Source organism: Halichoerus grypus, chromosome 4 (genome assembly GCF_964656455.1).
Source record: "Halichoerus grypus chromosome 4, mHalGry1.hap1.1, whole genome shotgun sequence".
Taxonomy (NCBI): Eukaryota; Metazoa; Chordata; class Mammalia; order Carnivora; family Phocidae; genus Halichoerus; species Halichoerus grypus.
Window position 1 is genome coordinate 165,228,802 of NC_135715.1, and position 12,692 is coordinate 165,241,493.

A 12,692-nucleotide genomic window follows, 5' to 3' on the forward strand; every position below is an offset into this window, starting at 1 on the left:
AGACTGGGAAGCCAAACCGCATAAAGACTCAGTTCCACTGGGTGGAGGGTAGGTGTGCGTCAGGGTCAGTGAGGGTGTGTGCGGCTAAGCCCGCTTGTTACCTGAAGTGAGATCTCCAGGGGAGGGAGGGAGGAAGAGGGTTCCGGAGACGGACTTGGGGGCGAGAGGTGGCAGCAGTTCCCGGCGCTTTGACGTAGACTTGGAGAGGCGCGGAACACTCCCACTGCTTAAGAGGCACCGTAGCCTTCAGGACGCCGGGGCTGGGGACCGTCACTCTCTCGGGAAGCAGCCTGAGCTTTTCCTCTTCACACACTCCAGGGAATCCAGGGAGGGTTGAGCCGGTAAGTGCGAAGGGGTGCCCTCCTGCGACCTGGGAGTTGAGCCTCCGTGTAAAGAAAATAATGGGGCACAAAGGCCACAGTGGGTCCTTGGCAGCTCCGCCCTAAAGAGGGTGAGGCCATTGAACCAAGTGTGGGATCGGGACGCAGCGAGCCCAGCGCGGGGCTTGTATCGGGGCGCACGAAGGACCCCAGGGCTGAGGAACTTCCAGGCTCGGGGAAGACTGTCCTGAGAAGGGAACCTAAAGGAGCCGATATGAGTGCTGCGGTGGGAGCAGACAGGGAGTCCTGGACTACACTAACTTCAGCACACTGGACAGCGTCCCGCCCTCTGTCTTCCAATCACTTAGCACTGACACTTGGACATGTTCCCTAAGAATAAACAGCCTTTGGGGCAACTCCACTTTGATATTTTAGTTCAGAAGAGGACATATTGAATATAATTTTGTTCAGGGAGAAATCCTGTGTAAGTGATCTGAAATATTTTTGAATAACCTTGTATCTCAACATGCCTCTTCCAAATAGGAATGTGCATGTTCAAAGGCATTCCTGAAATACTGATTTAAGGGTGCCTCAGTATGTGCTGCTGCTGTGTAGAAGAGAAAGATTCATTCTTATGGTGTTATCCTTAAATGTTCCAGTATAAATGTATTCCCATGAGCTGTGCCTTGCTTGCCTTCTTGACACTCACATCTAAAAGGTTTGGGAAATATAAGATAAAACTGAAAGTGAGCTTATATGTCCTCCTGTTTTTCCTTTATGTTAGAGTTGTTTAAATGTGATATACATTTTGGGTAGTCTTAAAGAGTCAGATAAGATTAGTATTATTTTAGGGACATTATTTCTCATTACACTTGTCTGAAGTGTAACAATAATTTCAAAGTGCTATGTAGTTTAATTTTTTAAAGATCTATTTATTTATTAGAGAGAGAGTGGGGAGGATGGGGCAGAGGGAGAGAATCTTCAAGCAGATTCTCTGCTAAGCATGGAGGGAATGGGGGTGAAGGGCAGGGCTTGACCCCACCACTCATGAGATCATGACCTGAGCCAAAACAAAGAGTCCTAGGTCCAACCAACCAACTGAGCCACCCAGGGGCCCCTATATAGTTTAATTTTATTGCAGCAGGCTTTGAGAGCCAGAAAAGTTGACTGAGAGGCAAATGTTTTCATTAAAATTCTTGAGATTCATAGCAAGAACAAAAAAATGATAAAACATTATCTTTATGAAAGTTATATCAGAATCGTAGAGCATTTTTAGGTGTTGATAAAATGTCAATTGATTCTACTCTAGTGGATTGAATATATACCCCTTGTTTCCCATACTTATAGCACACTACCTTATGTTCATTTTTATTTAGAACATTTTACAATTCTTATGCTTTTTAAAAATTGAAAGTCACCCCAAATAAGAAAACACCTAAGGATAAAATATATTAAAATTCTTAATTGCATGGGAGTCCTGGATTAGAATAGGTAAGCTAAACTATGGTATTATAGAATAATTAAAGCCATGCAGCAAGATTTTACATTTTTACTTAATATTCTTTTAAATTATGTTCCTCTGTACTAGGGAAAAACAAATTCACTTACTCATCTCATAAAGGAACATGTCTTAGGAATAAACACTTCCTAATCTAAATATCTTGGTTTTATACTAGCTGGCTTGGCAATGAGTCATTTTAGATAGAATGGGACTTATGGGAGGAATGATAAGACTTTTCCTAAGGACACTGGTGTATTTCCTTTGTTGGCACCAAGGTTTTTAAAGGCATAATTATTTTCATTACTGAGTGGAGCTCAAGCAAGGATTTGTAAGATATTTCCATTCTATGCAGTTTCAGCGCCATGGCCGATCCTGGGAACAGAAGAGGGATCTACAGCCCCTTGACCCTTATCTGCTCCCTGCTCATTGTGGGAATGTGCTGTGTGTCTCCTTTCTTCTGCCATAGCCAGACAGACCTGCTGGCTCTTAACCAAGCTGATCCTCAGTGCTGGGAATCTTCTTCAGTGCTCCTCCTGGAAATGCGGAAGCCTCGAATTTCTAACACTGTTTCAGGTTTCTGGGATTTTATGATCTACCTGAAGTCATCTGAGAACTTGAAGCATGGGGCACTGTTTTGGGATCTGGCCCAACTCTTCTGGGACATCTATGTGGACTGTGTCCTCTCCAGGAACCATGGCTTAGGAAGGAGGCAATTGACTGGGAAGGAAGAGAAGATTTCAGCAGTGCATCCACAGCACACAGGAAGAAAACAAGGTGGTCAACTCTAGGTCCCATGTCTTTCAAAAGGGTCAATCAAGTATGAATGTGCTCAGTTGTGAGGAAGGGGGAAATGGCTTTAGGGGAATTCATTGCACTCTCAGGAGTGAACCCAAGAGCACACAAAAGCACACAAATGATAGGAAGATAGCATTTCCTTTTGTATTTCATGGCAGCTGTTTATATCAACATATTGTCCTCATTCTCATACTTCATGTGAACAGCAGCAAGGAAGAGTAAAAAGACAAGGAAGGAGAAGCATGATTCCCAAAATACAACACAAAAGTATTAAGTGATTAGCCTGAATATTAGCAGTCATAACCTGTCTTTACATGCTATGGATTTGGGAAGATTTGAATGTAAGTCTGGGGAATATTCACAACACACAAGCTCTCAACCCTTTTAAATAGAAAAAAAATGGCTTCCATGTAAATGGAGGGGCTCCTTGCGATGTATTTAGTTGGTGAAATGAAGGGCAGAAAAATTGGCTGGCTTGCAAATTCACTCCTTGTTGCTTTTCAAATAAATCTCAAATATGTAATTAACTTCCAGCAAGCAGAGTGATTAATTTTTAGTAATTTGGAATTTCCGACAAATTTAGAGATTCTCACTGGTGCAAATATTATATTCAAAAACAGTCTTCTCTGGGGGCACTAAAAGAAATATCCTTTATAGAATTAGGATTAGAGCAAATGAGCCCCTGTGAGTAAGCTGAGAGATAGATAACTTAGCCCTATTCATATTGTTTTTGTTCCTTTTTAAATGTTGTTTCAACCAATGAGCTTCCAATCCTTGCAGCAAAGGCTGTTTGGGTGGTAGTAACTCTTAGAATTACTTATCCACTAGTGCAAAACTGAGGCATAACTAATTTTTACATTAGTATATTTTATTGCAAGAATTGTTATATATCCCCATAATTTCTCTCTTAGAATAGCACTTAACAGTAATAGTTCTATATCAATCCTTTCCCAAGATATTGTAGAGCCTTTATATATCTAGTTTGTTTTAACCTCACTAACTAAAAATCCTCATGATTTGCTGATCCATTAAACTAGATAATCCACTGCTGTGCTTTATAGATAAATTTATTATTTTGGCAAGTGTTATTGTAACTTAAACCAATTTCCATTTTTAGAGGAAATATTCTTTTACCAGCTTAGCTACTAAAGAAATAAAAAAATAAGTGTCTTTCAATGTTGGTTACCAATACTTAAAAACCATTTTAAACAGAGGCTGTTCAGACATCAGCATCCATAGAATTGGATATTTTCTTCATTTGTAGTATAGGACTCCTTTTTCCATTCTTATCATATTTAGTTGTCATACTCATCACCACCAATATTTATTTTTTTGTATTTTGCACTCACTTTAAATTACTAAAGTAACTATAGAATAAATGAAAATAATATTTGTGTTCAGACGAACATGAAAATAATTATATACGCACACAAGGTCTTTCTCTAAAATAGCTTTCAGTTTGCTTGCAATGTTGCTATCAGAACAGTCTGAAGCTACATGTAATTTTTTGAGCATATTTCAACATAGCATTTCTATCTTCTTCTTCTTTTTTTTTTTTAAGGTAGTAGATTTGTCTTCAGCGTTGGGAACCACTTCTTTTCTCTTCCTACAGAGTTGTTGTTGACCCAGCTGGTCTGCACACTTTAGCCAGAGTGGCTATGTAGCAGGACTGAGTATTTTACTTATTGAAGTTATTTTAATGTTTGACATAAACAATTATTTGTAGATCAGGAAACAAGACTTTCCATTTGGATTGTATAATCACAGTCAAAGAGGGTCCTGGGTCAAGGAGACACCATGGCTAAAAGTTAAATAGTTGCTGGAACATTGAGATTTCATCTCAAGAGGTTTGATTAAATCTCTAGTGGCTCAACTGGGCTCTGGATGTACCGGCACAGATTCTCCACTGATTTTTTCTATTGTCCTTGGGGGATTAATATACTACCAGGTTGGGATGGGGGTGAGGGTGAAGAGGTGTTTGTCTCTATAGTTCTCGGGGAAATCAAATCACCAGAGCAGAGGGAAAGAACTAATGTGTCTACATAATATGCGAAAAGGTTTTTGTTATTTTGATGTCCTCAAATTTAAATAGTTATTTTTTTAAGGTTTTATTTATTTATTTGACAGAGAGAGAGAGAATAAAAGCGGGGGGAGCGGCACGCAGAGGGAGAGGGAGAAGCAGACTTCCCGCTGAGCAGGGAGCCCTGTTTGGGACTCAATTCCAGGACCCTGGGATCATGACCTGAGCCGAAGGCAGACGTCCAACCCACTGAGCCACCCAGGCGCCCCTCAAATTTAAATAGTTTAAACACACTTGAGAAATGTTGCTATGAATCATGCTTTGTTAAACATAAAACTCCTATATAATTTTGTACGTTAATATATTTGTAAATACTGGGCCAACAAATATGAAAACAAGAGATATTAAATAGCTATGTAACTTCAGTCAACTTCATTAACTTATTTAACCCTCAGTTTCTTCATCTGAAAAAGAGGGATGTGGAAAGAATTAGAAGGCCCATAAAGTCTCTTTACATTCTCCATTCTAATGCTCTGCGATTCTATAAAAAAGGAGTTTATGAAAGGCATGTATTTAACTAGGGAGAGAGTCTGGAAGAGCTTGACCCCAAGGACAGCTTATTGAGCTGGGTGATGACCTGGATACTTTAGTTGTTTATAACAATGCTCAGCAGGAACAGAGGGCACCCAGAAATGAGAATTCCGAGGGCTAGAGATATCATCACTTGGGGAAAGACTCAAAAGATCACTGTTATTTAGTCTAGAAAGATATGAGTCAATAACTGAATGCTGAAATATCCAGAAGGTGTGAAGAGGGTGTAACCCAGCTTAACCACTAAATTATGATGCATTATGTCAAGGCAGAGAGAAAGAGAGAGTGAAAGAGAGAGTTATTAATTGATTTAGGAAAAGAATATGCTGATAAGGGATTTTGAAGTATATCCTTGTTTTCATCAAAAAATAATGGCCTTTTCCTTCAACTAACCTTGCTCTGCCAGTGAGAGAAGCAGAAAAACCTGCCTGCCTGAGACTGGCAGTTTAATATTTTTGAAAAATTGTGAGTCTTTGCATTCCTTCATGATGAGAAAATTAAAATTTAGATTTATAATTTGATGATATTTGCAGTTGGTACTTAACTAGCTGGCAAATGTTAGTATTTATTTTTTCAACACCAAGCGTTAGAGAAAACAGTGCTTCAGGGATATATATATATAATTAGTTTCACAAATGCTTGTTTTTTTACCTTACTTATTCCAAGAATTTCCTAGGAACATCTTCAGAAATTACTCATCTAGAAATCTATCCTAAGGAAACATTCAGAGATGTGGCCAACAATGTAGTACAAAGTTTCACTGCAATACTGCTTATAACAGCAGAAAACTTGGAAATTGTTTAAATGTAATGGTTGACTAAATTATGGCATAAGGTGTATCTGCATAAAACTTTAATATAAAAAAATATAATGATCAATTTTACCTTTTTAATCAGAAAAAAAATCTTAATACATATATTAATTAACAAGGAAATGTATTTATTATAATTTACTTTATCTTATTTAACTGCAAAGGACACATAAACAGATTTACATATACGCTCCTGCAATAAATTTATAGAGACTTTGATAGTGACAGAAACAACAAACTTTATTTTTTATTTTTAAAGATTTATTGGAGAGAGAAAGAGAGAGGGAGAGGGAGAGAGGGAGAGAGTGGGGGGGGAGGGGCAGAGGGAGAGAATCTTCAAGCAGACTTCCCTCTGAGCACGGAGCCTGAGGCGGGGCTTGATCCCATGACCCATGAGATCATGACCTGAGCCAAAACCAAGAGTCAGACGCTCAAATGACCTAGCCACCCAGGTGTCCCAACAAACTTTCTTTTAAACCCAATGTATTGATATTTAATTAACCTGAGAATAATTTGGTGCTCTAATAATGAGTTCCTTTTCTCTACTTTCAGGTGCATATTCTCAGCAACTAAGAACACCTTTCCTAAAGAAGAAAGAGTTGATTGAAGGTTTGATAAGCATGCACTTGCACAGGAGTGGGTCTAAGTTCATCGGAAAAGTCGCCAGTGGCCTGGAAATAAAAAGAAAATAAATCTAACCTCCGAGCTAACTCACATCTTGGAATTAAAAACAATCCACGCTTTTCTTGACTATTGACCATTTGTTTACTTGAAATGGTGGGAATGTCCAGAGATAAATCGTAAGCCACATTCTCTCAGAGTACTACTTAAGCCTGCTAGCATGTTCCTTCAAATGGTGGCTTTACTGCCAAATCATCCCACTGTCTGAGAGAGTTAAAATAGCTTCCAAAGAGGACCAGGGGATTGGGCAAGTCAGACTGTATTCACTCTGATAAATTGTTCTGGGATGCTGGATATTGTTAATGAAATAGAGGGCCATACATTTAACTTGAATACACTGCATGACTTCCAAGCCATTAACTACTGCTTGTGTACAGGCATAGAAAGGACTATATTTATTAATTACCAGTTACTGACTGTCTGTAATACCTAAATTTTGTTTGAAAGAATATTTTTGAATACTATATAAAACAAAGAACAAACAAACAAAAAACATGAACAAAAATGGCAAATAAAGCATTCTTCTAATGGAAACAAAATTAATAAAAGCTCTGGACCCCAAGTAACATTATTGGAATCTCTTTATTTCAATATTTGGTGTTACCATTACTGATAATCTAAACTCTAATAAAATAGCAGTAAGTACAAGTATTTTCCAATTAGCATATTTTCTATTTGATTAGATATTAAAACTCTGTAAGTGGTTAGTTTGCAAAGCAAACTAAAAGTAAAATGAACAGCATTATAATAAAAGAATCCATAAAAAGGTTTTCCCTGAAAAATGAACAGACCTGATGAGGTTCACAGTAGAGAAGTCCAATGAGCAAATGTATTTGAGATCCAGACACAATGTGATTTTTTATCTCTATTTCATCTTTCCAATTGTTCTATCACAACCGATACTTGACAACCAGTTTGAATTTCAGATACGTTAGCAATTTACTTGCATTTTCCAGATCTAAAGGAAGTGTCAGTAAATGTTTTTTCACAGACAGTTGAGGGGCCTCCTTAAACTAAAAATCTCATCTAAAGGTTATCGGAGTATATTTATTTAGATATTCCTTAGATAAAAGTGCAAAGGCAATTCAGTGGAGAAAGGGTAGTCTTTTCAACAATCAGTGCTTGAAGAAATTCTTGGGGGTGATGGATATGTTCATGACTTGATTGTGGTGACTGTTTCACAAGGGTATAATATGTCAAAACTTAAGACTGTACATCTTAAATACATGCAGTTTATTGTATGTCAGTGACACTTCAATAGAGATGCTAACAAAGGAAAAAAAAAAGAAAGGGAGAATTAAACAAGTCCTAACAACAGGGGAAAAGAGTCTAGGGAAGGAAGTGGGGAGGGGAACCAACTTCAGCTTTTCTTGGTTAGGAGAATGAGCATGTTAAAAACTGCCACATTGTATTTCTATGTGGACTCATGGTTCTACTTTCGTGCCACTTTCTCTAATACCTTTCGTCACATTCCTAAAAACCATCATATAAACTTATTATCTCTTATAAATCATGGAAGAAATGCCACTCTTGCTCTCAGAAAAGCCTGCCCTTTGCCCCTTCCTCTCCTGGGTATTATACAACAGGGGCTGCCAATTTTTCTGTAAAGGATCAGAGAGCAAATATCATATGATTGTAGGCCATCTGGTCTCTGCTGCAACTAATGATCGATTCTGCTTTTGTAGAATACAAGTAACCATAGACACTATGTGAATGAATGAGCATGGCTTTGTTTATGGACAGTGAAATCTGAATCCATACCATTTTCAGGTATCCCAATATATTCCTCTTTTGACTCTTTCAACCATTTTTTAAGATGTAATAACCACTCTTAGTTCATAGCTTGGACAAAACAGGCAGTGGGCAGGATTTGGTGTGTGGGGTGTGGCTTGCTGATCAGTGTTTTAGGGGATGCTTATTAAACTTGCAAGGAACCAGCTGGGATAAAGTGAGAAGGACAGTGAATAAAATAAAAATAAAAGATTTGTAATAGGCTGAAAAGCAAATATTAGCATGAGATTGAACAGGGATAACCTAGTCCTAATCTTATTCAACTGGACATTATTTTCTTCTGGAATAGTATTAGAAATTACAGATCATATAAATAAAAATCCATAGCCTCTCTAAATGCAACATGGGTTGCACATCAGATAATATGCAAAAGACTGGAATCAGAGCAATATTTCTTGAGAGAAAGTACAGAGCAGAGTATAGGCTCAGAAGCCGGGTTCAAATCTCAACTTCATCAACTACTGGCCAAGCAACTTCCAACAAGTTACTGACCCTCTTTGTGCCATAGTTTCCTCATAAAATGAGATATCTACTTGCTAGGTTTGTTATGAGGATTAAATGAGTTCGTACTTATAAGGTGCTTAGAAAGTAAGTGCTCTAATAGTCAAAAAACTATTAGCTATATCTTTGGACATTATTAAATTAAACATCTATACCCCAATCATACATGCAGAGAAAGGAGGCTGACAGGTACTTTAGCCAAACTCATTGGATATAGGATTTTAGCAAGAAATGTTCATGCTTTCAAAATTTAAATTTATTTTGAGATAATTGTTGATTCATATACAGTTATAAGAAATAATACAGAGACATCCTGTATACTCTTTATCCAGTTTCCCTCAAGGGTAGTAACATCTTGCATAATTATAGTACAATAATGCGACCAGAAAATTGACATTGGTGCAATCCACGGAGTTTATTCAGATTTCACCAGTTTTGCATATACTCAATTGTGTGTGTGTGTGTGTGTGTGTGTGTGTGTGTGTTTCGTTCTTTGCCAAGCCTGTTCTCCATCAGGAGCATCCAGATAGAAAATCTGGTCATCGATTCACTAATTTAAATGATACCTGAAGAAGACAGTTGCATGAATTCATGTAAATCACACACTTGAATATCACTACCAAGGCATTCAAATTAAGAAAAGCCCTCTATTGGAAACTCAGCACACCTAGATTTAACTTGGCCTCTTCTTTTCATTTCCCTCTACCACCCCTCACTCCCAAGGATTTACTCTGAACTGAAGAACTAAGACACATGAGTAGGGAGATTAAAAAATAAAACTCATTTTCTTCACGCTTCACACCAAATTATTAAGAGGCAAAAAGCTTAATTCTTTTAGTATAGATTTTGAAAATATGTTTCATCCCAAGGGGCCTTTGAGCCAGGACTCCTTATCACTTCAAGTTAGACAAGGTGATTTGATCAACAAGGGCAGAGAAGGCCTTGCACACCCGCTCAGCTCCACAGTACAGGTCCATGTTTACTGAAGGCTGCGGGCCTGAAATAAAAAAACAGGAGAGTCCTTCAGAGAAAGCGCCTGTAGTTTTTCAAGCTGATCTAGCTAAAGGTCTAGCACAGAGAAGATGTGGAAGCCATCTCTCCCCAGTTCCTGATGACAATGCCCTTTTTCTACCAGCTGGCAATTACGATGGCTATTATTTCCCATGATCAGTTACTAATACAACTTGGTTGTAGGTTCTTCAAGGGCATTTTTCCATGACTCTGAGAACAAATCTGAGTAGCCAGAAAGCCCACTCTTGAGCAGCAGTCTTCAAACTCTGGTGTCTATCAGAATCACCTGGAGGATGTAAAAACAGATTGCTGGCTCCTACTCTAAGAGCTCTGATTCCGTACATAAGATGGCTAATTTTATGCCTCAACCTGATTGGCTACTAATGCCCAGAGGTTTGGTCAAATGTTAATTCTGGGTATGCTGTGGGGGTGTTTCTGGATGAGATTTAATATTTGAATCTGCAGACTGACTACAGCAGATTGCCCTCCCTAATGTGGTTGGGCCTCATCCAATCAGTTGAAGGCCTGAATTAAGTAGAAAAGCTGAGTAAGAGAATTCCTTCTGCCTGACTGCCTTGTGGCTGTCACATCAGTTTTCTTCTGCCTTCAGCTTCCAATGGAGATATCAGCTCTTCCTAAGTCTCTAGCCTGCCAGCTTTGGCAATGGAACCACACCCACTCATTCCTCTAGGTTTCCAATTTGCTGACAGTAGATCTTGGGACTTGTCAGCCTCCACGATCACATGAGCCAATTCCTTAAAGTAAGTCTCTTTCTATATCTCTATCTTATTGGTTTTGTTCCTCTGGAGATCCCTAGCTAATATAGTCTATCAGGGAGGGGCCCAAGAATTTGCATTTCTAATATAGTCCCAGGTGATTCTGATGCCCTTGGTCTAGGAACCATGCTTTGAGAACCTCTGCTGGGTAGCTACTAATGAATGGTTGGAGTGGTCCCCTACGATCTATTATAATAAGGATTGTGTTGTAGAAAGATCTACAGTGTGTCAGTTATCAACCAAAAGTTTGATATGTGTAATTTTTAACCTAAGAATTACATTTCTAGGAATTGATCCTACAAACATATTCACATATGAATACAAAGATATAGGTCATAAAGACACTCAGCAAACCATTCTTATCACAATAAAAAATTAGAAGCAGCTTAATTATAGACCAATAAATAAATTAGGGTACATTTATACACTGTGATAAAAAATGAAATTGCTCAATGTCTAAGGTATATTGTCAAGTGAAAAAAAAAAGCAAAAGAACTACCTAACTTACGTTGAGAAAGGAAAGACATACAAATATACAGAGAAAAAGTTGGAAGGAAAACTCACTAAACTGTTAACAGTCATTATCTTTGAGAAACTGGTGGCAAGGAGTGAAGGACAAAATGAATGAATCCATTTTTTAAAAATCCTGTACACTTAGGCATTTTAATACTGTGATGAACATGTAGTAGAACATTATTTGTGTAATTAATAAAAAACAAAATCGCAGGGAATGAAAACTTAGAAAGACTTATTAGTTACATAATTTAGTTACATAATTTATATAATGGCTGTTTTCTGTTGAACATAAGAGGAGAGGATTCATGGCTTTTTAAATCTATCTATTCTTTAACACTGTTCCAGAACTATAAGAACCTTGAATAAATAATATTTTATTGCCTTGTCCAGAGGAAAACTTATTTTAGGATATTCTGCTTCTCAGCCCACAGTGAAAAAAACTTAAAATACAGCAATAAAGAAATAGAAAAGCAACAATCCATTTCATTCATGGGAAGTTTTTCTTATTATTTGGCTGTTTTCTTTTTAAGCTTCAGTCTCTTGAAATGTTAAAAAAAAAAGCCAAAGATACACGTCCACCTAGAACCTAGCATGATGCTTGGCATACACCTGAGATTCCGTACATGTTGGGACTGAATTAATGTACAGCACAGATGGTAGCCTAATGAGATGTTAGAAATACCTGTGAAATTGACAGTCCAAAGGAAATACAAATGGAATAATTCACTTCAATGTAATTAAAAATCTATCTGGTCTCTGAATGAATCAGGGATGTGAGAGGAGGCTACCAGAATGATAGATCGAGAGATGAAAAGTATTAGGTTATCTAGTCTAGGATTAATCTGCTGGGAAATGGAAATTCTGAGCCTGTGTCTTCCTTACAACAATAACTAATTAAGCAAACCCATATGTATTGAATATCTACTCTACTAAGACTTCTCCCGTGAGCTCCAGATTGTATACGTTGATGGGCAGGCACTCTGATATTCCTATTTCGATGTCTCTCAGGAAACTCACACTTAATGTGATCCAAACAGAACTCTTGATGTGCCGTCCCCCATCTCAGCTCTCCCCATTGCAATAAGTATATCCCCAACCCCCCAGGCCAAGCCACCACCATTTCCTGCCTAGATTACAACAGGCTTTTACCTGGTCTCTGCGCTCACCCCCTTGCCCTTCCTCAAATTATTCTCCACATAATGCCAGAGTATCTTTTTTTTTTTTTTTAAAGCTAGAGTATCTTAAAAACGTAATGTACCCCTTTCAAAATGAATGCCCAGTGTCCAGCACATAGTAAATGCTGGAGGAATATTTGTTGAATGAACAAATGAATGATGAATGATGAATCAATTAGAAATATTTTTTCTACCTTCATGGA

The 12,692-nt window shown here is 37.9% G+C and overlaps 2 protein-coding genes across 2 annotated transcripts in view; one reads left to right on the plus strand and one right to left on the minus strand.

Annotated features, from left to right (window-relative positions):
* The first annotated feature begins 250 nt into the window (after window positions 1-250).
* FAM237A (family with sequence similarity 237 member A) lies at window positions 251-7,144 on the plus strand. The gene is made up of 3 exons (XM_036107956.2): window positions 251-341; window positions 2,174-2,595; window positions 6,591-7,144. Exons 2-3 carry the CDS (start codon window positions 2,184-2,186, stop codon window positions 6,728-6,730), a joined length of 552 nt encoding a protein of 183 aa, XP_035963849.1. The 5' UTR covers window positions 251-341; window positions 2,174-2,183; the 3' UTR covers window positions 6,731-7,144.
* Window positions 7,145-9,904: 2,760 nt separating this feature from the next.
* DYTN (dystrotelin) overlaps window positions 9,905-12,692 on the minus strand; it is a 48,477-nt gene continuing 45,689 nt past the window's right edge. The window contains exon 12 of the mRNA XM_036107954.2: window positions 9,905-10,008. Within this exon, the coding sequence (XP_035963847.2) occupies window positions 9,905-10,008 (104 nt within the window). The remainder of the gene's footprint in view (window positions 10,009-12,692) is intronic.

Excerpts from the sequence above, each read along its gene's own strand:
- FAM237A (XM_036107956.2), top strand. The coding sequence starts at position 2,184 with ATGGCCGATCCTGGGAACAGAAGAGGGATCTACAGCCCCTTGACCCTT. Across the intron at positions 2,596-6,590 it reads GCACACAGGAAGAAAACAAG|GTGCATATTCTCAGCAACTA; the intron begins GTGGTCAACTCT and ends CTCTACTTTCAG.